This window comes from Megalobrama amblycephala, linkage group LG7 (assembly GCF_018812025.1).
Source record: "Megalobrama amblycephala isolate DHTTF-2021 linkage group LG7, ASM1881202v1, whole genome shotgun sequence".
In the NCBI taxonomy this organism is placed as follows: Eukaryota; Metazoa; Chordata; class Actinopteri; order Cypriniformes; family Xenocyprididae; genus Megalobrama; species Megalobrama amblycephala.
Window position 1 is genome coordinate 18,516,700 of NC_063050.1, and position 24,191 is coordinate 18,540,890.

At 34.8% G+C, this 24,191-nt stretch overlaps 2 protein-coding genes across 3 annotated transcripts; both read right to left on the minus strand.

Moving 5' to 3' along the window:
• Positions 1 to 1,673: 1,673 nt before the first annotated feature.
• Positions 1,674 to 13,833, minus strand: abcg2d (ATP-binding cassette, sub-family G (WHITE), member 2d). The gene is made up of 16 exons (XM_048196322.1): positions 13,537 to 13,833; positions 12,757 to 12,987; positions 10,659 to 10,718; positions 10,344 to 10,458; positions 10,024 to 10,176; positions 8,905 to 9,062; positions 8,070 to 8,221; positions 7,770 to 7,871; positions 7,253 to 7,503; positions 5,528 to 5,610; positions 4,194 to 4,283; positions 3,581 to 3,705; positions 3,291 to 3,445; positions 3,122 to 3,211; positions 2,946 to 3,031; positions 1,674 to 2,353 (listed from the first exon to the last, which is right to left on the minus strand). The coding sequence occupies exons 2-16, from the start codon at positions 12,966 to 12,968 to the stop codon at positions 2,206 to 2,208; spliced, it is 1,980 nt and encodes a 659-aa protein (XP_048052279.1). The 5' UTR covers positions 12,969 to 12,987; positions 13,537 to 13,833; the 3' UTR covers positions 1,674 to 2,205.
• Positions 13,834 to 13,961: 128 nt separating this feature from the next.
• On the minus strand, positions 13,962 to 24,132 carry ppm1kb (protein phosphatase, Mg2+/Mn2+ dependent 1Kb). 2 transcript variants are annotated; one of them, XM_048196324.1, is made up of 8 exons: positions 23,991 to 24,122; positions 23,256 to 23,323; positions 22,610 to 23,166; positions 22,299 to 22,399; positions 18,409 to 18,574; positions 18,172 to 18,316; positions 17,797 to 17,931; positions 13,962 to 15,595 (listed from the first exon to the last, which is right to left on the minus strand). In XM_048196324.1, exons 3-8 carry the CDS (start codon positions 23,047 to 23,049, stop codon positions 15,464 to 15,466), a joined length of 1,119 nt encoding a protein of 372 aa, XP_048052281.1. In that variant the 5' UTR covers positions 23,050 to 23,166; positions 23,256 to 23,323; positions 23,991 to 24,122; the 3' UTR covers positions 13,962 to 15,463. The 2 variants fall into 2 exon arrangements, with proteins under 2 accessions (XP_048052281.1, XP_048052280.1); XM_048196323.1 differs by lacking the exon at positions 23,256 to 23,323 and having other exon boundaries at positions 23,991 to 24,132.
• Between the last annotated feature and the right edge of the window lie 59 nt (positions 24,133 to 24,191).

Sequence of the window (24,191 nt, forward strand, 5' to 3'; positions counted from 1 at the left end):
ATAGTATTATACTAACAAGTCAGCATGAAACATCCATTTTACTTCTCCAAAGGCCCGTTCACACCAATGACAATAACTGATGATATGGTTCTAAAAATCACTCTAAATATAAAAGAATAGCAGAGTTCACACCACAACTGTAACGATAACGGCACATTAACGAAACAATATTGTTGGAATCATGTTTTTTTCCATCGAATGAACGATAAAAACATCGACAGCCAATCACAATCCATTCTGATTTAAAGAATTAGTCCACTTTCAAATTAAAATTTCCTGATAATTTACTCACCCCCATGTACGGAAGAGGATTAGGGCTAAGCAATAATAAAAAAATAAAACCATCTCGAGATTAAAGTTGTTAAATTTCGAGAAAAAAGTCGAAATAAAATGTTGAGAATAAACTCGTTAAATTACGAGAAAAAAGTCGAGATAAAATGTTGAGAAAGAACTTGTTAAATTTCGAGAAAAAACTCGAGATAAAATGTTAAGAATAAAGTTATTAAATTATGAGAAAAAAGTCGTTAGATTATGAGAACAAATTCGTAATTTAACGACATTTTTCTCATAATTTAACGAATTTGTTCTCATAATCTAACGACTTTTTTCTCGTAATTTAATGACTTTATTCTCAACATTTTATCTCAAATTTTTTCTCGAAATTTAACGAGTTTTTTCACGTAATTTAACGACATTTTTCTCATAATTTAACGAATTTGTTCTCATAATCTAACGATTTTTTTCTCATAATTCAATGAGTTTATTCTCAACATTTTATCTCGACTTTTTTCTCGAAATTTAACGAGTTTTTTCACGTAATTTAATGACATTTTTCCTCATAATTTAACGAATTTGTTCTCATAATCTAACGACGTTTTTCTCGTAATTTAATGACTTTATTCTCAACATTTTATCTCGAATTTTTTCTCGAAATTTAACGAGTTTATTCTCAACATTTTATTTAGACTTTTTTCTCGAAATTTAACAACTTTAATCTCGAGATTGTTTTATTTTTTTATTATTCCTTGGCCCTAATCCTCTTCCGTACCCATGTCATCCAAGATGTTCATGTCTTTCTTTCTTCAGTCGAAAATAAATTAAGGTTTTTGAGGAAAACATTCCAGGATTTTTCTCCATATAATGGACTTTAACAGCTACCAATGGGTTGAAGGTCCAAATTGCAAAAATTCGATACTTTTTAAGCACAAATGCTTGTCTTGCACTGCTCTGTGATGTGCCACGCATTATGTAATCATGTTGGAAAGGTCACGTGTGACGTAGGCGGAAGAATCGAGAAAGTGTTTACAAAGCAAACGTGCAAATGCCTTTTACAAAAAAAAGGTAAAACAGCGTCGGACAATTTTGAAGTTGGAGGAGAAAATGAGATGGAGTTTTTCGCCCTACCACAGTACTTACGCATACGTCACGTGCGACCTTTCTGACATGATTACATAATGCGTGGCGCGTCGCAGGGCAGTGCAAGAAGAGCATTTGTGGTTAAAAAGTATATAATTTTTTTTTTTTTTTTAGAAAATGACTGATTGTTTCACTAGACAAGACTCTTATTCCTCGTCTGGGATCGTGTAGAGCCCTTTGAAGCTGCACTAAAACTGTTTTTGGACCTTCAACCCACTGGTAGCCATTGAAGTCCACTATATGGAGAAAAATCCTGGATTGTTTCCCCTCAAAAACCTTAATTTCTTTTCGACTGAAGAAAGACATGAACATCTTGGAGGACATGGGGGTGAATTCTGAAGTGAACTAATCCTTTAAAGAGCTCGAGAATTTAAAGTGGCAGGCGACAAAACTGAAGAGCATGCTTATAATAAACAGAATATCATCAAGCATTGGTGTGGATGCTAATACAGTTATCGTTCTTGGTGTGAACGGCCCTTCATGTGATATGTTTGTTACAAAAGTAAGAAAGAAAGAAAATGCAGTAACACTTTGATCAGACTGGAAAAATAATGTGTATTATAATTGTTCATAGTAAGACCAGTCATGTGTATTTGGAAAGTAAATAGGGCCAGTTTTGATCACATGTTGACTATAAAACCCTGATGATCTTTACAATCTTGAACTTAGCATGAAATCAGCATTGAAAGAATCACATCTACGTCCGTCCTTACTGTAAAGAAGGATAAAATGATATTATATGATACATCACTGTGTAGTGATTCATAAAGCTAATATTAAACAGAACATTTATGAGAACGTATGAATGTATCTGAGCTTGATATAAGCGATGATGAGAAAGATCAAAGTCATGACTGTAAGTGCAATGTGGTTCTGCCATAAACCCCAGGATGAGTAATCGATCCCTTGGAACGTCAGATGCTGCTCTCCTGTGCACCTGTGAAATATAATGTACAGAATATGTAGTATAACATTACAAAAAAAATCAGATACACATATACACTCGACAATTTTTTAAAAATGTTTTTGAAAGAAGTCTCTTCTCACCAAGACTGCATTTATTTGACCAAAAATCCAGTAAAAACAGTAATCTTGTGAAATATTATATCTGTTTTCTATTTGAATATATTTTAAACTCTAATTTATTCCTGTGATCAAAGCTGAATTTTCAGCATCATTACTCCAATCTTCAGTGTCACATGATCCTTCACATAATCATTCTAATATTATGATTTGCTGCTCAAGAAGCATTTCTGATTATTATCATTGTTGACAATGGTTGTCCGCTTAATATTTTTGTAGAAACTGTGATACTTTTTTTCTCCAGGATTCTTTTTATGAATAGAAAGTTCAGAAGAACAACATTTATTTGAAATAGAAAACATTATAAATGTCTAATTCAGGAACCTACTTGCATTTAACAATATTGTTTTATATAAGATAAACTGGCACAATATACACAATTCTACACTTATGCGGAGACTATCAGTCCACATACCACATATATCAACATATATATTTATACATACATGAGGATGTCTGTGGCTGGGCCGCTCATCACAGCAGAGACATTTCCACAAAAATTCAGCCCCACAAACTCATTTATCTCCAATGCCTGTTCAAATGATTAGACCAACCATCAGAAAAAAATATCATCTCAACAGAAAGCCTTGGTTGCTCAGATGTAGGAAGTGAAAGTTCATACCTCAAGCCCATAGCGAGGGATGCTGAGATACTTCAACCAGGACAGCCAGTCCATGATGCTCTTCAGGTTAACCAGCAGACCAGAGAAGATCTGGACACACATTTAGTTCAAGTAAAAAGATCAGGCCTCCTCTGCAGTAAAAAAGACTTGTTCTGCGTTATGTACTTGCCATCATGAAGATGAAGCTGACGGTCATGAAGATGTTGGCCACTGCCACCACTGACTGGTCAGCTGAGATGGCCATGGCCATGGCCGCGGCCGTACAAGCCACCAGAATCACTGTCAGCATGAAGATGAAGAACGCTGCCGCTGTGGGTTTTAGCCCTGCAAAACAAAGACATTTTAAACATGTTAAAACACTGCAAACATACATTATATGAGTTTTCCTTTTTGTAGGCTGAATGTAGATACTGTGGGTTAAAACATATGGATGAAGGTTTAATCATGTACAATGTTTACCAATCATGAAGTAAATAACACAGGTGAACAGTATGGTAGGGATCGTGCGCTGAGTGATGATGTCGGACAGGATCTTGGACAGGAAGTAGACAGACACTCTGTAGTATCCGCTTGTGTATTCATGACTGCAAAACGAGAAAAATAACATGCTACTTTACGGAGCAGAGGAGGTGCAGAAGATGCATCTGAGCCTGCATATATACCACATGTTAATTATAAATAATAATAAAATATAGAAACATGAAATTATGAATGAAATTTTAAAATATATATTTAAATATATATTATAATAAAATAAATGAATTACAAGTATAATACGAAATAATTCAAAATAATAATTAACAAAAATGGCTGGACCAAAACTGCATCAGAGCTGCTTTTTGATATTAGGGACTGAGCCTGTTTTTTGCAGTACCAAAAATTTAGAGGCCTTTAAAGGATGTGCTCAAAAACAGAAATAATATCACTCCACAAGCACTACTTTTCTGTTAGTCATTATGTATGTGTGGTTTTCGGCTTGTTAATACAGTACACAAGAATTTGATGCTCAGTACTAGAAAAGAAAATATTTCTAGAATCTTTCTAAATGCCAAACATGTGTTAAAGTACATACATAAACAGTTTGCGCTCCGTGATGAAGAGCTCGGCAGCGGAGAGTGTGCTGAAACACTGATTCGTTGTGATGAAGAACAAAACACCAAACCTGAAAAGAAAATTGTGACATTTAGATTGAACCCATAAAAAAAAAAAAAAAAAAAATATCAAGTGAGCACATGTATTTTACTCAGTGTGTCTGACTCAAAACCACAGTGTAATTTGCATATAACTAACTTAATTTCACAAGTTTATATTCGTTTATATGAAATTTATTGATTTCAATATCACATTAAAGGTGGAAAAAGAGCTGACATTTTCTTGTTTTTTGTTTTGTTTTGTTTTCATCTCATAACCTTGTCATTTTAATAAGAGTGTACTTAGTATAGTCACTGTAAATTAGTAATTTATTCACAGCTTTTAATTAATTAATGATCATAAAATGATCAAATCACACTCAATTTTAATTAGTTTTACATTAACAAATTATGTATACACATTACTTCTAATTAATTATATGTAGAATAATCTAGTTAGATTTACTCTAGTGCTGTCAAATCGATTAATCGTGATTAATCGCATCTAACATAAAAGTTTGTAAATGCACGTGTATACACAAACAAAAATATATAATTTACAAACTTTTATGTTAGATGTGATTGATCGCGATTAACCAGTTTGATAGCACTGATTTACTCATAACTGCTGATTAATTTACTAAAAGTGTAGATTTTACTTAGTTTCACTAAGTAAAAAAAAAATACTTTAAAAAGAACTCCAAAACCTAAAAAAAAATAAGTAAATTTCACTATTTGGTTTTTTTTTTTCAGTCTAGTCAAAGTATTGTATGCAAGTACAAGTATTTGCTCTTTACAGAGTGTTTTATTTTGATGAATTTTCTCATTCATTTCTAAAGCATAATATCACACATTTTACTCCAAGTCCAGGATTTGTGTACTTTGCCCACCCCGAACAAGAATGAAAGCTTTATATACAAGCGCAATACTTCAAGAAAGGCATTAAAGATTAAAGTTACTTAAAGAGGCAGTAAGCGATTTCTGCAGTAGGGGGTAACAACGAACTCTTGCTTGTTTATACTTCTATGTTATTTTTTTTGTTCTTCCTTGTTGTTGTTGTTTCATCATCTTTACTTTATTTTTTGTGAAGCATTATTTTGTTTCACTTCAGCTATGATAAAGATTCATCCACTCTAGCATTGCATGTTCGTGCATTCTGGGGGTGGAGCAATGAAGGGAGGGGTGTGTTTGTTTGGGTTGATTTCAAACATCAACAGTGTTTCTCAGAAATCACTTACTGCACTTTTAATGCCCCACGGGAGAAGAGGTAACTCACCTGTTTTGTACGCCACTCTGGTCATCTTTGACTCCATAGAAGATGGCACCAACAATGGCAGCCATGAGGGTCGTGACGGCCAACTGACACATTAACATGTTTTCATTAAGATATTATTTTAAATGCAATTGGAGAAATATGTAAACAAAAGAAGTATAGGAAATAAGTAGCAGCAAATGAGATGGACCACAAATTCAGCTTTAACCACCGAGAAACCACTCAAAACATCCTAGTAACCATTAAGCAACAGTGCACCAACCACCCAGAACATAACAACCACAAGGCAACGTGCTAAACACCACTCAGAACATCTTAGCATAATTTACTCAATAAAGGCACTAGGCAGAAAGAGCGAGAGCGAGTGAGTTTGACAATAATCTCTTGACAGCTTATGAGTGTGAAGGTCGTTCCCAGGGTAAAAGGCTAAGCAAATACAGCACAGCTGGAAAAGAAACCACCCTTCACCCCTTGTGTTGAGGCGCCAACGCTCGACTTAACTCCAGTCAGGTGATGGTCGGGTAGACACTATTCTCTTATGCTTGTGAAACATTTATCCACACTGCATGGCCAGAAATGATATCACTTCAGATCTACGAGGAGGGCGAGACCAGGGTCACAACAGTCACTAAATCCGCTTAGCTCTGACCTCAAGAAATTAGCCGAAAGCCTCTAGGAGCAATCAGCTGTTAATAATGACTAAATCAAGGGCTCCTCTGATGGCATTTGGTGTTAATGAGCATCTAAAGTCTCCATAAAGTCTCTTTTGAGGAAAATCTGGAGCAGGATTAATCTACACTGTTGGGGCAACAAGTCTTTGTTTAGTGTAATCCATCCCTACAAACTAGGCTCAATGCATGAAAACATGCCCAGGTTACATAGATGTTTTGCATAAAAAAATAAAGCCTATTTTAGGACAATTAAGAAGATTTCACATTGTGACATTATTTTTTTTATATATAATTAAATTCTCATGCATCCACAGATTTCAATTTTTGTAATTACCATCATTTTCAATTGCAAGACTTTTTAGATTCTCTTTACTGTAATACAGTAATAAAATAATATAATTAACAAAAATAGCTGGACCAAAACTTTATAATTATAATTGTACTATAAAGCAACACAAAACAATAGACAAAGACTACCATAAATATTTTAAATTGGGAGGAAAATACAAAATTACAAAATCTCTTAATTGACCTTAAAAGACTTTATATATTAATATATATAAATAATAATTATAATGTAAAAAAAAAAAATTATATATATATTATTTACATTATAATTATTATTTTTTTATTTATAGAAAATTATTATTTGTATTTATTCCTTATTTTATTCTTTTGTTTTGGGGTGATACATTTAATATAATTATAAATAAAGGTACTTTTTTGATTTTGGTTTGATTTTTTGAAATAACAATAATATATATATATATATATATATATATATATATATATATATATATATATATATATATATATATATATTAATACCTATTTTAATATTTTTTTTATTTTTTAACATATATTAAAAAATTCAGTTATTTTACTAAATTATTTACATTTCTATTTATAATTATTATTTTGTGTTTATAGAATTTATTTCATTTTTAGGTTTTGGGGTGATGCATTTAATATAATTATTATAAATAAAAAATGTAAATAGTTTAGAAAACAGCAATAGACAGACAGACAGATCTACATGTAAGAATCCATAAGGTACCTGTGCAACTGAAGTCTGTGGGTTCAGCATTAGATTCCAGAAGGTTCTCCATAACACCCAGTGGAGCTGGTGGAAGAAAGAGCTGTTGTAGGTGATGGTGTGACATTTGGCTCTGATATTGTTGTCTTTGGTTCGGATGATGCGATCCAGCTCGGCTTTGATGCCCCGTGCATAACTGCAGTTATTGTACTTGTCCACCAGCTGATCCCCAATACACTGCTGGCTGACGGCAGCCACTTCAAACTCAAAATCTGTCAATGATATTACACAAAGTTCATTTAAGTGATGTCAGCAGACACAAATCACAATTTACAATGCACCACTAATACAAAGCATCTCTTTTATTATTTATAGCCACGTTCTGTGCAAATCCCTAGAAAGAAATTAACTAGAAAGAAAAGCAAGGAAATATTGGCCTTTTTTTTTTTTAGCATGTTTTATATTTTATATCTGATGAGGACATCACTCAACAAGTGAATCTGACCGCCTCAATTTAAATAGAAATATAACCAAGTACCTCCATTATTCTGAATCTTTGTCATGTTAACAGCTGCGGCGCTGCCATTAATGACATCCAAGAAGAAATCAGCTGGGTTATTATGAGCTTCACAAGCATATCCTAAGATATATTAGAAAAAACAAACACCTTTAAGTTTCATTCATTTCAGTAGAGATGTTAGTACTTAAAGCACTGTACTCTTGCAGAATATTCACATTTTTAAAGAAAGTGAAGAAAGTGACACCTCACAGTTCAACTCTTTCAACCATAGTTGCATATTCAAAACTTTTTAGGTTTCGTATATATAAATTATGCTACCAATGTTGGCAAAGTAGTCTAGAGCGTCTTGAGCGGGTCCGTGGTAGACTTGTTTGCCACCGGCCAGCAGGGTGAGGCTGTCGAAGAGCCGGTAGATGGAGTACCGCGGCTGATGAATGGACATGATGATGGTGCGTCCCTGACCGGCCATTCTGAAACAAACAGAAACAGTGTTGAGACAGTGAAATATCTGCACCACTACTTGAAAGTTTAAGTTCATTGAGATTTTTTTTTTTTAAGAAATTGATACTTTTATTCAGCAATGACACATTAAATTAATCAAAAGTCACAGCAAAGACAATCTTACAAAAGATTTTTATTTAAAATATGTTATTTTGAACTTGAACTAATCCTGAATAAAATGTTTCACGGTTTCCACAAAAAATATTAAGCAGCACAACTGTATTCAACATTGATAATAATAAGAAGAAATCAGCAGCAAATCAGCATATTAGAATGATTTCTGAAGGATCATGTGACACTGAAGACTGGAGTAATGATGCTGAAAATACAGCTTTAACATCACAGGAATACATTTAAAATATATTCAAACAGAAAACAGTTATTTTAAATTGTAATAATATTCTACTTTTTTGCTGTTTTTGATCAAATAAATGAGAGAACATAAAAAAATTTCTTTTAAAAACATACTAACTGACCCCAAACTTTTGAACGGTAGTGTATGTGATGACTTGCATATCTCAAAAATGGGCATTGAAAGCACATAAGCTCAGCCAAAGGATTCTTTTTATTAATTAATATTTATTTTACATCCCCTTCTGATTTAAGTAAAGTCTATGAGATGACAGTGGATGGATGTTTTGAATATGCAGACCTCTTTAGCAGCAGAAGCACAGAATGAGCTGTACTAGCATCCAAACCGGTGGTGGGCTCGTCCAGAAAGAGCACAGAGGGGTCTATGATCAGCTCCATCCCAATGCTGGTCCTCTTCCTCTCCCCACCGGAGATACCGCGAATAAGCTGCGTGCCCACCTATACAGACATACGTGCACATTTATGGTCCATATCTTTTGAGACTACACTGAATAGGAGTTAAAAAATTTAAATTACTTTTAAAAATATTTTTAACATCACAGGACAATTTAATGAGGACATATTATGCATTTTTACATTTTCAACTTTCTTTAGTGTGTAATGTTACTATGTAGACCTTTTCCATGCTCAAAAAGTTACAAAGCACAAGTGAGTAATTCTCTATATCAGTGCGCACTGTTTCTGAACTCCCTGAAACACCTCCATTGTAGTCTTGAAACTTCTTCCAGGAACTAACACATCACAATATTCCTCATTTAAATAATTCCCACCCAAAGCATGCGCAAAATAAAAGGGCGAAGCTTGGTTGGGTTGTGTTGAGTTAGTAATTTGTTATGGTAAGGGGCGTGGCATTCCTCAAACATGCTCGAAGCGGTTGACCAATGACAACACACTGATCCAGCCGACCAATCAGACCACATTGCTCTTTTCAGAAGGAGGGGCTTCATAGAGACAGGAACTGAACAGAGTGTTACTGACAGACTGGGAATAGAGGTGCTGCAACAATGTCAAATATGTGAAAAATAATGTGTTTTTTGAACATTCTAGCATGAAAACATGTTCTATTAGACCCCAAAAACAATCAAGACTTTGTAAAAGGGCATAATATGGCCTCTTTAAAATAACTAGTGCAAAAAGATGATTAGAAATGGAAACTAGATACATGACCTGAAATATACACTTTCCATTATTAATTTCTATACATTTTTATGTAAAATACTTACATTGGATAATAAACAATGTGTCAGAACTTGTTATACATACACCACCTAATTTTACTTAATTTTTATCTATGAAAGAAGTAACAGCTTTCTGATAGTCCTTGTATGTTTGTATCTACTTAATTAAACAAGTACACTTGACATACCTAATTTATCCTGGACAAGAAACGCTATTTCACCTTTGCATCTGCGACTTTGTTGAGGCCCAGCTCTGAGATGAGGTGGCTGACTCTTGCCTCCTTCTCCCTTGGACTGATTTGGGAGGACAAACGCAGCGCAGCCGAGAAACGGAGGTTCTCTCTCACCGTTAGAGTGCCCATCACAATGTCATCCTTAACACATACACATGAACGTTGTATATAATGTAACTCTATTCTGAATCCCAATATACCGTCCTATCCTTTATAAGCATTTAAGCATAAAAAGGCTTTTAAGATGGCATACTCTGAGCACACATTTTAGTCTCATATATAGTGCTCATATCATGCATGCATTGTACCTGGACAACATAACCGGAAAGACATTTGAAATTAGGCGGCTGTAGGGCTCCATTGATGAGCACTTCTCCAGAAAGACCTGCAGGATCCTTCCTGGCTGCAAGTACATCCAAAAACCTGAGTGATAGAGAGAAAAACTCCATTTGAGGATGATAATAATGTTGCATTAACATACAATTGATTCCGCATTACTGGAGGAAAATGTCAGGAAAGATACTCCAAAGGCTTGTTAAACAAAACATAATCTCGCCTTCAATCCGGAATCCATTTGGCACCGATATTTTATTAAGCTGTGAATTCATCAAATATGTACTCACGAAGATTTGCCACTTCCCGTAGGACCCAAAATAGCATTTAAACCAGGTCTCATGATCCCACTGAAAAGGGAGATAAAAATGAGATTATGTTCATGTCACTTGCTATGGAATTCATCAGGCCCGGTGGAAAAAAAAACAAAGGCACACTTATTGCATAGATGTTGTTGTGCTAGTCTAAAAGAAAAGTGCCATGGCCAAATGCTGCTCATCTTAGCAATGAATCTAACTGACTTGACATTTAAGAAATCTCAAATGGTTAATACGATTAAAACTAGGTCATCAAGCTGATGCCGAGACCTGCAGTTCCACTAGGTCTTTCATTAGGTCAAGATCACACTTGACTGCATTTAACCCTGGTGGGTTTGCAAGCCAAGAGATCAAGAGATTAGACTCACAAACCCATTCATAATATCATATAATTGACACTAACACTATAGAGAGAATGTCCAAAGAAACTTGGTTCTGGGAAATGTCAAGCTTATTAAACGTCTTTAGGAAAAGCATTTTGGTTTTCTGCTATCCATTGTTCTGGTGAACACATGTAATGCAGCACATGTAAAGGTAATGGTTTTTACAGCCTTATGCCATAGGAGAATCTACTGAAGTTCAGTTGAAGCCAGAGGAAAGACCTTTTAAATTTCCTGTGATGTCACAAGAGAACATTTGTATGTTTCACATAATGGCATAGGAGAATTTTTTTTATGTTCCTGTGATATCTTAAGATATAGGAGAACCTTTTAAAATTCCTATATAATCATAGAAGACGTTTAAGTTCGTATGATGTCATAGGAGAACCTTTTAAAATTCCTATATTATAACAGAAGATGTTTAAGTTCTTACGATGTCATAGAAGAACCTTTTAAAATTCCTATAATATTATAGAAGACGTTTAAGTTCGTATGATGTCATAGGAGAACCTTTTAAAATTCCTATATAATCATAGAAGACGTTTTAAGTTCATATGATGTCATAGAACCTTTTAAAATTCCTATATTATAACAGAAGATGTTTAAGTTCTTATGATGTCATAGAACCTTTTAAAATTCCTATATTATAACAGAAGATGTTTAAGTTCTTACGATGTCATAGAAGAATCTTTTAAAATTCCTATATTATTATAGAAGACGTTTAAGTTCTTATGATGTCATAGGAGAACCTTTTAAAATTCCTATATTATAACAGAAGATGTTTAAGTTCTTATGATGTCATAGAACCTTTTAAAATTCCTATATTATAACAGAAGATGTTTAAGTTCTTATGATGTCATAGAACCTTTTAAAATTCCTATATTATAACAGAAGATGTTTAAGTTCTTACGATGTCATAGAAGAATCTTTTAAAATTCCTATATTATTATAGAAGATGTTTAAGTTCTTATGATGTCATAGGAGAACCTTTTAAAATTCCTATATTATAACAGAAGATGTTTAAGTTCTTATGATGTCATAGAACCTTTTAAAATTCCTATATTATTATAGAAGATGTTTAAGTTCTTATGATGTCATAGAACCTTTTAAAATTCCTATATTATTATAGAAGATGTTTAAGTTCTTATGATGTCATAGAACCTTTTAAAATTCCTATATTATAACAGAAGATGTTTAAGTTCTTACGATGTCATAGAAGAATCTTTTAAAATGCCTATATTATAACAGATGTTTAAGTTCGTATGATGTCATAGGAGAACCTTTTAAAAATTCTATATTATCATAGAAGACCTTTAAGTTCTTATGATGTCATAGGAGAACCTTTTAAAATTCCTATTTTATCATAGAAGACGTTTAAGTTCTTATGATGTCATAGGAGAACCTTTTAAAATTCTATATTATCATAGAAGACCTTTAAGTTCTTATGATGTCATAGGAGAACCTTTTAAAATTCCTATAAGTTCGTATGAAGTAATGGACTAAATTCCTATGATGCAATAATAAGGATTGAAGAATACTTCAATAGAATTAATATGAAGGTCTGAAGAGCTTATTGAACATCATTGTATAAGAAACTTAACCAAAAAAGATGAAATGGAGAATGATCTTTTAACAAATTAAAGAGGCTAAATGAGCCCTGATCTGTATTATTTTGACCTCTCTTGACTCACTTGAGGTCCACCAGAATCTCTTTCTGGACTGTTGTCCTCTTACAGATGGGTCCACTCTTCTGTTCTACTCTATAACGGATGCTGTGAAAGCTGACAGTGGCTCCATGTTGCTTTTTCATGGGCTCCATGGTGATGACCTTTGACAAAGACATCCCATTTCTGCCCGTCTCTTCAGTGATTTGATCATGCTCAAAGACAGCATTGTCAGTCATCTTCTGACAGGTTTTCTCCCTAAAAAGACAAACACGATATGAACAAGAGAAGAAGTTTGCTTAGCTTGTATCAGGACTATAAATGATACCGCTGAAATTCGTAACAGAGTTGTTGTTATGCTATTTTCAGAATAACGCTTACATATTTAATAGTCTTTTTGCAGCCTTTAAGGTATGTCTATACTGAAACTTTTAGAAATAAAACTATCCTTTTAGAATGTAACATTCTATACATGTACCTTTAATTTTTTATATTCCAGTGTATTATGTATTAATTTTATATGGCTATATCATTTATATGAATATGTAATTTTATATAATCTTGTCTTTTTATTAAATTAGGCATTATTTAAAAACAAATGCACATCTGAGTAATACAATTTGGCTGCAGGCTCAGAAAATTATTTTGTAACACTTTATCAGCATGTTTTTCACTGTAACTCAGTTACAGATTATAGATAGAACAGAATACAAGCACAAACAGGTTACAGTGTAGCATAAACATTGCACAAACTTCATTCTACAGTATTAATATAACATCAGTGAAGACATTAAAGAAGATGCTTACCCTGCTCAAGCTGCTGCAGTGACCGCTGGACGTCTGCAAGGGTTTAAGCTCTTCTCAGGAGTATCAGATGGGAAAAATCCAAATCTGACTTGAGGCAGTGAAGCGGAGATCTTAAATAGGTGAAGCAGAGGGTGGGATTCGGGCACAGGCATCATCAGGGTTTAAACCTCCTCTGAACATTTTCCTGAATTACATTTACTGGGACACAATAATATAACATTTTAAAGCAGGACATTTATTCAAACTTAAGTTAATAAAATATATGCTTTAAGTAGTAAGTGAATTAGAAACTAGAATCAATAATTGTGGTGTCTAATACAATGGGAAATTTAAAAAAAAAAAAATCTTTTAATGGACCCTATCAGATTTAAAAGCAGATGCACCAGTATTTAAACACAGGCAAAAAATAAAATGTAACCAAAGGAGATGTTTCTGGTAAAACTTTATTCACAGCTGCACTGTATTTTACAATAAACAGCTTATCAATAATAGCAAAGATAGGTCCATATATAGAGCAGGAAACACTTGTAGTTGTTTTACAGATTGTTCTAGGTAAGATCCATGCACAGTTGTGTTAACACTGAATGTAATACATTCTGACAGAAACATAATATCTGAAAAACAGTAAATATGAACAGAAAAAGGACACCCATCATATACTGGATATGCTTTGGAAAGAGGAAGACATAAAAAAAGCCTGTTAAAAGTCTAAAATTAGAGGAAACGCTGAATGAGAATGAAAGAAATGTTAATGCAGAAATCAATACATGAAGAAACAGCACTAGAATATGAACCGAGATGCCGACTTGCTGAGGTCACGTGTGTATGGCTCTACAAATAAAATTCACTGGACATTAGAGATCATGACAGAAGCCTTTTCGATTAAAAGCTGGAGGTTTTAAAGTTAGAGCAGAATGTCTGCAATTACAACGATCATGTCAGAGGATGAATGAATGACGTTCACTTCTCTCCTGTAACTAGGAGACTTTAGAAGAAAAGATGTATTTAAATATAACATCTATACAAACGCATAAACCATAAAGTTAACTGTCCATCATATACATTATATAAATAACATAAAACTGCACTTTGATCTATGCATTGTACGGAAAACCATACAATCTGAACAAAAATAGTTTGTCTGGTAACACTAAATAAGCACAAGTCACAGTTTAAAACTTTAGATATGAACCTAAAGTTGAGTTCCTTACCAGAATGACTCAAGCATGTGAAATAAGAACAGACTTTTATGGAAAAGGCACAGAAATCATCAATTTGTTCACACAATGGTCCTCAAGTTGGGTTGCAGATTCCCTTTGGTAGAAATATTTCTTAGTGTAGCTTTAAAATTGCTGGTTGTTAAACTGGAAAACTGTATGAATGAATATTCACACTAATAATAGATCGAATTATAGAAATGTGTGCTTGCACAAGGAATAGGAGTTCATACTTCAGTATACACAGTATATACAGTAGTCTAACTCTGTGAATATGGGCTTATGAATGTGCACAGCCATCAGACAAAGACTATAGACCATTGAAATGTGCTTCTGCGTGTCCCTCAACACTACAAAGACGAGAGTCATGAGGAAAGTGCTTAAATTTCCTGTTGTGAAAATAAAATGTTGATTCCACTAAAGTATTATATATGCAAAAGTGAAAACCAGAACTGAGGTAACCAAATTGTTGGTTAGCACCACAGGTCAGGAGATAAATATGAGAAAGATTTCAAGACAAGGAAAACCTTTAACACAAACGTCTTAGATATTAATTTGCTTCTCTAGGCAAAATAACTGAAGTATGTAATGGTCTTTTTTTTGAGGTGATCCTCACAGGATGGATAAAGAGAATATTGCACGTTGATCAGTTCATATTAGTGAGTCACTTTTGCGCATCACTTATACCATCAATGTCTTATTATTTTTGCTTAGGCCCAGCGACCACTGGAGACGAAACTGCGACTGAAGGAAAAGCTCACGTCAGAGCTTTTGTGTTTGCCCCAGGCACCGAACGGCACCACCATGATAGTGCTGTTGTCTTCAGATCCATACTGAAGAGCCTGAGAGGGGCAGAAGAGGAAAAGAACCAATTAAGTTAAAGGGGCTCTATGTAAGATTTTTACTTTAATAAAGCATAAAAATACCCCGATATGTTTGCAGATACTTAGGAAACATGCTAAGTTCACCTACTTATTTCTCAGAAACACAATGCTACAGCCAGATATTCTACTTTGAAAATGTGCGTTCCGTGTCGGAATGTCTGTCTTTGTTTTGGTCTGTGCGTTTATCCAATAGTATTTGGCGGAAAACACCGCGTATTGCAACCATGGAAACCGACAAACAAACTGGGTCAGAGAATCGCAGATTCTACCTGACCTAAAAAGCCTCTGAATCCATCTAAATATCTATATGAACAACAGCATATTAAAACAGATAAATCAACTCATCAGCATACAGTGTTTAAGTCTCCTCAGCTTTCATGTTGAATTGCGCTCCCTATTGTTGTTGGCGAGGGGGCGGGCCAAACAATATTTTGAATTTGGACTGCAGTACCTATTTTGAACACTGGGTGTCACTTGTCTTTATTGCATTCACAATAAAGACAAGAATAAATGAGTAGTTTTATATCACGGTAACAGTACACATTACAATATAGTTGTTTTTGCTGGACATTCCAAAAATAGCTTGGATTAGGGATGTGCATGAGTACTCAAATAATCGGACGTGACAGCGATGACTGATCATGAAATCGATGATCGCTGTGACTTTAAAAATAGATTTTCTTTTTTTTTCTGATTTTTGCAGCATGTTGCGTGCTACCCGAGGTCTGCTTGGTTAGCGTTAGGACAGCACATCATCCAGACTGCCAAAACAAAGTCAAACTATGGCTTTGAAAGCACGCAGTGATGTCTGGAATCACTTTGATCATGAAAACACAGTTAAGTGCGAGATGTGCAGCACCAATCTGCTTAACAAATTTATTAGACCACTACCCAATGTATGGTTTGTGCCACAGCTGCACTAAACTAACAGTATTGGTGATTACCAAAATCATCTTTTATGTTTCTGTAATGGTTAATCCACACCAGTATGTTTAAGCTCTTTAGTCACAGTAGTGTTTCTAATGCTAAAATATAATTATTGTTGTGAATGAATGGATTCAAGGATAGATCGCTCAGAAGTTTAATCAAAAGCAAGTCTAAGGGAACAACTAGAAATTATTTGGAAGTCAATAACAACAGAGACTGTGGAAAAGTACATAAAAACAAGGCCAGCAAGAATGCAAGCTGTTATCAAGGACAAATGAGGTTATACAAAAGTTTTTTGGTTATTATGTGTGAAAAAAGACTATTTAGTTGTTTCAGTTTGTCATTTGCCTACTAAATGACAATACAATTTTTTTAAACAGTTTTTTGACACATTCTTAAATATTTGTTCTCTTTATTATGGCAGCTGGTCTAATAAATTTGCTAAGCACTGCATATGTACAACATATATAACATTACAATGTTACATGTTATAACATTATAATGAGAACTAGGGATGCACCGATATCATTTTTAAGGACATTTTTTAGCAATACAACAAATACTATAGATACACAAATTAAATAAACTTGTTTTTCAGATACAGTAGGTTTATATTCAGCGTGATTCCGCCTATCCTGCCTTCACTAATCGATAACGAAATCGATAACGAGTTCATTCACTCTTCAGCATCAGCTCAAACGGCAATGCCCGACATTACTGACTATGACTGGGTTATATGAGTCATATTCATTTGGGATGTTTCTTTTTCAAAAACAGTGATGTATTATTGATAATCAAGCAGTGTTATTTTTCTAGTCATATTTTCATATGTCATTTTTGTTTGCAACATTTATTTTCACAACAGTGTTTTATTTTATATTTTATAGTGTTTTCTATTTTTATTATCGGCATGACGGACAAACACCCCTGAGTACTTGTTTTTGAGCCCCATCAATACTCTAAATGACAAAAATGCCCATCCCCAATTTAGATATATAACCAGTAGTTCATTTTTTAGTTGTTCTCTATTTGTGATCTAATGAATCAATACTTCATCTCATCTGATTTTCTCTTTTTAATTGGAACTTTGATACAAACAAAAGACATCATCTCAAAATCTGTGGTAAATCTGAACAATTTATGATATGCAGTATTGTAAGCCATAAAGAGCTGAGTGTAATAACTAGAATATCTAATAATATTAATGGTGGATGTTGGATTATTTGACTCACCTGCTCAGATATGCGTTGTGCGGCCTCTTTAGGGTCGTTACATTGGTTAATGACATCACAGATCTCCTGACTGTTCATGATGAAGTTGATGCCATCAGTAGTGAGTGCCAGGAAGGCATCATGGACGTGATGCAACTGACAACACAGGTACACTTAAATCAATACAACTTAATTTGAGATGTAATTCAGTAAAATATTTCATAAGTATTTATATTATTTTAACATAATTTATTTTTAAACATTTTATATAATAAATTCAGTAAAATCATGTGTGTGTGTGTAATATATATATATATATATATATATATATATATATATATATATATATATAGTACATTTTGAATTTCTTAAAGTGAACTTAAAAAATGCTCTCACTGAAACTCTCTTAGTCTCTGGTTCTGCGATGACACCTGACGTTTTGAGGTCGAAATCTCCAATGCTGCGTGTCATGGCCAGTCTGCCGTTGACATGAGGCTGACCCAAACTATTCCACGTAATAAAACCTCCAGTCTTGCGTATCCTTCAGAAACAAACACATGATGATCAGAAGAAGTGCTCTCACAGTGTCTCAATCTGCTTAGAGAAGTTAAAGCTCCCAGAGGCAAACTGTACCTCTCTTTTTCATCCTTTCTCTCAGGCGTGTGATCCACAGTGAGTTTGAGGGCCTTGCCTTTGCGGCACATCATAGCACGGCTGTCCCCCACGCTGCCCACCACCAGCTCGATCCCATCTCTCAGCAGAGCCACCGTGGCTGTGGTCCCTGCACTCAACAGAGAGGCTGTAACACACCAGAGAGCGAGGCTGAATGGTTAGTCTGTGACGCGTTTAAGGTCACTGATACAGTATAACACGCAATACAGAGTTTTTGCACAATATATAATCACACAGAAACTAAACAGCTATTATTCTTAGTCCTGTTCTGAGATTTGCACATAATTCTAGTGTACTATACTACACAATACTGTGCATATTTATCAGATATATATACGCAATGCTTTGGTAAACAAGCTGATAAAAACATAAATGTAAACTGAAACAAAAAGAGGGAGATTCCAAAAGAGATGATGTACTGAAGTGATCAAGGCAAGCAGGTAGCATTGTGTCTTTTTGACTAGTCTAGCACATAGGACACATGTGAGAAGAATGTAAACCATTGCTTAGCCTACAAAAAGGCATTAATGGCATAAAACAGCTTTTCTTCACTGAAAATTATTTTGTTCTCCCACAGTAAATATCTTGTGCTTATTTTCTACAACATCAAATAAAAAACTAGCGTTATCCATACACAGAAAACAAGCTCTGAACACAACGACTAACCAATCATTTTCCAGCAACCAACACATGTGAAGAAGGCAGAGCACAGTAAAGGAGAGATAAGAGAGAAAGACAGAAAGGAAAAGAGAGAGAGAAAGGTCAGGAACCTTCCAGAAGTCCACGCAAGGACCCGCTGGAGCAATCTAGCCCGCCGGCCTCCATAAAGGTAGTGCAGAGCTGCAGCTCTTATAGGGGGTAAGCTGGGTCCGCGGCTGTTGTAGATATAACACGCACACACACAGGGCAAGATTGGACATGTCACGCAGCAGGCCACACTAGTGGGCCGCACACTACATGAATAAGATGCACCTGGCATAATCGTACTTATTCTAACAGCATTTAATATCCTTATCAACACACATGAATCTAACAAGGCTATGTTAAAGAAAAATGACAAAATCCTTTTTTTTAAATGATGCATTAATATTATATACTGGGGGTGGGAATCTAATGTAATATTTGTTATTATTTAAGTTCAAGGAGTCCAAATAATTTCTGATGCATTTTTCAGCAACTCCATTGGGTGCGAATCGTTATTTAGTTAAGGTGGCTTGCAGGCAAATTTTCTGTTAAGAAATAGAAATAAATGAGTATAATAACTAATGTCTTGATTCAGCGCTAAAATATTCAGATTATTAATTGACAGCAGTTCTGCATGGTACAACACAGGTATCCTAGTCACTAGGGGTGTAACGGTACATCTATTCATCATACGGTGCATCACAGTTCGGTGCATGCAGTCAGATAACGAATACAGTCGGTCACAGGCGATCCACGATCCAATCCAGAATGGGAGCGCACGCGGTAATGCAACACTGTTTGCTAACCGCCATAACAGGAAAAAATGCAGAAGAAGAAGAACAGACGATCTATGCATAGTTATGTTTACATGAATAATATCTCACGTAACATTACATTTACCTCAGGCAAGTCATTTAGTATTTTTTTTTTTACTTTACCTGTTAGTAATATCTTAATATGTTTAAATAATTTTTTCATGAAAACAAGTTATGACAGTATCTGTGCAAATGATTATATTTCACAAATGTATTGGAGTAATAATTTTATCATTAGGTTTAGCAGTTAATGCAAAACCTGCATTATGTGCAATTAACATGTTTCTTTTTTATTTGTGTGTTGATTATTATATCCAAAAATACATAACAAATGAATTTAATAGTTTGGGCTCTGCTATTAACTGTAACCTTTAATATTATAGTAATGTGCAAGAAAAGGATCATTGTATATATTTTACAGCATTAGCTGAGATAGATTTTTTTTATCCTTAAGAAAAGGTTAATAATAATTAAATTTATTTAAAGTGAGAGACACAATTTTTTCAATAAACCACTTTTAATAAAAAAGAAGAAGCAATTTTATGATTAGTTTTCTCCCCCCTCCTGTACAGAACCCGTAGCGAACTGCGACTTCAATACAGAGGTGATATAAACCATGATATTTGTGTACCGTTACACCCCTACTAATTAAGTCAACTGCCTAGTTGCAAAAAGAGAAGGGGAGCGTGAACATTTTGACTAAAATACTGATTCTAATAACACACTTGTTTCATATCAAATTTGTTTAGAGAATATTTCAGGAAAATCGTTTAGGATACAGCAATTGACTCTTTGCAGGGAGTTTGATTGACAAGCGATCTAACCAATCAGAATGCCGAATCTGCCATTTTGTCCGACAATTAAAGCAGTCAGGAGTTAGAAGATTAACCTCGGTGGACTTAAACTTGAAATATGGCGTGTATGGACGTCTTTCCGCGTTTGAAACAACATTCCTTCTCATGTTCATTCATGTTTATTTGATGCTATAAATGAACTAGTAGGAAGAGATGATCGGTTCACGAGTCGCTTGAGCTGAGGCGCTCCAACAATCTGTCACGACACATTAAAGAGCCACAAAACGGTTTTTATTGTTTGAATTTCTTAAAAAAAAAACACTACACAGTTTGAAAGCCGGGACTTTGTTTAATATCCTAAGTAATCTGCTTTTTCTTGTCTGTCGATGTGTTGTCAGTGTCCTCTTTGCTCCGCGATGTATTTTTCACTGTGTGTGGTGTGACAGCGCCACAGCTTGTCAGACAAAGCAACAGTAACTAAGGGGGGCGGGTCTTTGCGAAGGGTCAATTATAACAAAGAGTTATTTACAGTTACATAAGATGACATATTACTATATTCATTATACTATATTTTTACATAAAAAAAAGAAAGAAAATAGTCTTAATTATTTGCATAATTTGTATAATTTTATTATCATTTGTAATTATAATAATTGAATTTGTCATTTTTAATCATTTAATTTAGAGTTAATGATACAAAATGCTAGTTGGATGTTGATGTAAACAAAAGCTTGAGATTTTTGCCTTGCTCAAATTTATCTGAAAGCTCCTGTGTATGTTTGTTTGCACAAACCGCACAGTGTCAACACCATTTTGTGGTATATATGCCACTACACATGTCCTCCAAACCAGTGTTTGTCCGTTTTCAGTAAATAAAATTATTAATAACTATTTGGAGAAAGAATGTCAATGCATCTAATAATCTTTCTTTTTTTTTTTTTACCCACCCCTAGTATATACAAGTGCTATCTTAATGTTGGGATGGACGCATTTTACAGAGCCAAAGAGAAGTCTGTGAACTATCACTAGAAGATCATAAAGGTCTTCACTGCTCTGTATTAGGCATCACTGTTCATTTTATTAAACAAAACAATGTATGGTAACACTTCAGTTTAGGGTCCAATTCTCACTATAAACTAGATTATTAGCATGCATATTACTAGGATATTGGCTAGTTATTAGTACTTATAAAGCACATATTTATGCCTTAATCTACGTGACCATTTTCTACATCCCTTAATACTACTCAATACCTAAACTTAACAACTACATTACTAACTGCTAATAAGCAGTAATTAGGAGTTTATTGAGGCAAAAGTCGTAGTTAATAGTTGGTTAATAGTGAGAATTGGACCCTAATCTAAAGTGACCAAATTTATTTATTCTACATTGCCATGCTTTGCTCACAAATGTCAATTTGGCTCTGTTACATATATACCTGATGCATCAAAGCAATACTGATTTAAGACTCTAAAACTGAACTGAGAGACTACAGAGTATTATATTCACGTAACATGCATGCTTTCAAAAAAGAATAAATCCGTGAAATAGGACCTACCATCTGCACTGAAGTGAAGATGCCTTGCTAACGCTTTGTCCACCTCAAGAAATGCCTTGGTTAAAACTAACTCCAAGTTATTCTCCTTCTCTGCAATGTCTCTGAAACAAAAATCACCAAATGCAATATAAACAGTTAGTTATTCTGAAACACCACATTCCCATCTCCTGAATTAATCCTGAGAACTGGTTTTATGTTATTAAACACATGGCTTGAGTCCAGAACACCTTGCATATTCATGACAAAACTCGAGAAAAGGGATATAATAATAAAATAAAAACCCCTAATAGTCATTAACGACTGATCCTTACTTGATATACTTCTCCATGTTCTTGTGGCAGAAATCAGCAGCCTCTGCACCCCCGTGCCCATCAAAAACTGCAAAGTACATTATGTTGTCCGTCATCTGTGATAGTTGATAGCGGTCTTCGTTCTCCTTCCGCTGACCAATCAGCGAGGCGCAGCCCACCTTGGTCAGGCTAACTTTGGGAATAAGTTTACCATATCGGATGCTCGACGGAAGCATGATGGGCTCATCGATGCGGTTGTCCCAGATCCCAAAGGAGTCCCAGGTAGTCGGATGGCCACTGCTGTCTGGATCAAAGCGGGAGTTACTGCACCGAGGAGATGATGGAGTGTGTAGAGCACGTCTCGGGTCTTCCTGATGGGCATTGGTCAGGCCGAGGGCAGCCCTGCTGCAGACACGGGACCCGCTGAGCGTGGCATATCGCATGAGAAGAGCCACTGACATACTCAGTGGCTTATGGAATAGGTGGGAAGAGTCTCAAACAAATGGACCCAAAATATGCTTCAAAATTCAGTGCAGAAAGTCTGTCTCAAAGAATATACAGTCTTGACCAGGAGTTCTCTGAAAAACGAGGACATTAACAAATGAATAACTTGCCCTGAAGCTTGTTATTCCCTAGATGAACATACTATGCGACATGCTGCACGTACCTTTCAGTGGTGTCTCAAAACTTAGTAAGATGCCAACACAGACAGCATTTCAGGCACTTTTTAGACACCTATGATTTCCCAAAAAAGCTATTTAGGCAGGCAGCTCAATGGGTTTTTGAGACACAAAACTAAATAGCATGTTTACAGCCCTTTCCATTTAAGTCATTCAATAAAAACATTGTATAATACGTGCCCAAAACGCTGCCTAGATAGTCAGCTCGTTGGGTTATGAGACAGCCTTTGTTTAAACACTAAACAGCATGTCCCACTGGAGTCAGTCAGTAACAACATTATACGCAAATGTGCCCCACCCCCTATTTAATTCACACGAGATTTAATAGATTATATACACACAACCTGCGAAGACAACATCAATACAATCATCTAAAAGGGGAATAACCCAAATAAAGACACACAGGTGAAGAATCAACAAGTTTAAAATGAAAACAGTGTAAATAAACATGACGCAACACTCCGCTTATATAACTAACATGTTAGCGATGCCTTCAAACCGCTCGCTATAGCCGTTTTAAACATAACTAAAAATGCAAAAAGAGAAACTGATATAAATTATACCAGAAGGGGCTTATTTATTAAAACATTAATCACAACAAACAAAATGGAGATGAATCCTCGAGCTTTGCCTTTTGGCGCTCGAGCTGCTAGCAAAAACAGATTCCGCTACAACAAAACGAGAATATTGCATAATTTCTAGTTTTTTTATTTGCTACCTACCTTCAAATTGTATGATAACAATGAAATCCGATTTGTTTTTGTTTATCCTACCGAGTTAATATACGTAATAAACAGTCGGTCACTCAGAATCGTTTCGGCTTAGCTGCAGCGACCGCCTCTGAAGGAAAATACCTGTGAACCAATCAGATCCCTCAGTTTCGTCGGTGGGGTTCAATCAGTTGATTGGTCAGACTTCTGTGA

Bases quoted from the DNA above. Each gene is read 5' to 3' on its own strand.
- abcg2d (XM_048196322.1), bottom strand. From the start codon at position 12,968: ATGACTGACAATGCTGTCTTTGAGCATGATCAAATCACTGAAGAGACG. The intron at 9,063-10,023 runs GTGAAATAGCGT...ATGTCTGTATAG, and splicing joins ACAAAGTCGCAGATGCAAAG to GTGGGCACGCAGCTTATTCG. The intron at 3,446-3,580 runs GTAAACATTGTA...TTTGTTTTGCAG, and splicing joins TGTTATTTACTTCATGATTG to GGCTAAAACCCACAGCGGCA.
- ppm1kb (XM_048196323.1), bottom strand. From the start codon at position 23,049: ATGTCAGTGGCTCTTCTCATGCGATATGCCACGCTCAGCGGGTCCCGT. The intron at 22,400-22,609 runs GTAAGGATCAGT...TTTTTGTTTCAG, and splicing joins AACATGGAGAAGTATATCAA to AGACATTGCAGAGAAGGAGA. The intron at 18,575-22,298 runs GTAGGTCCTATT...GGTGTGTTACAG, and splicing joins TCTTCACTTCAGTGCAGATG to CCTCTCTGTTGAGTGCAGGG.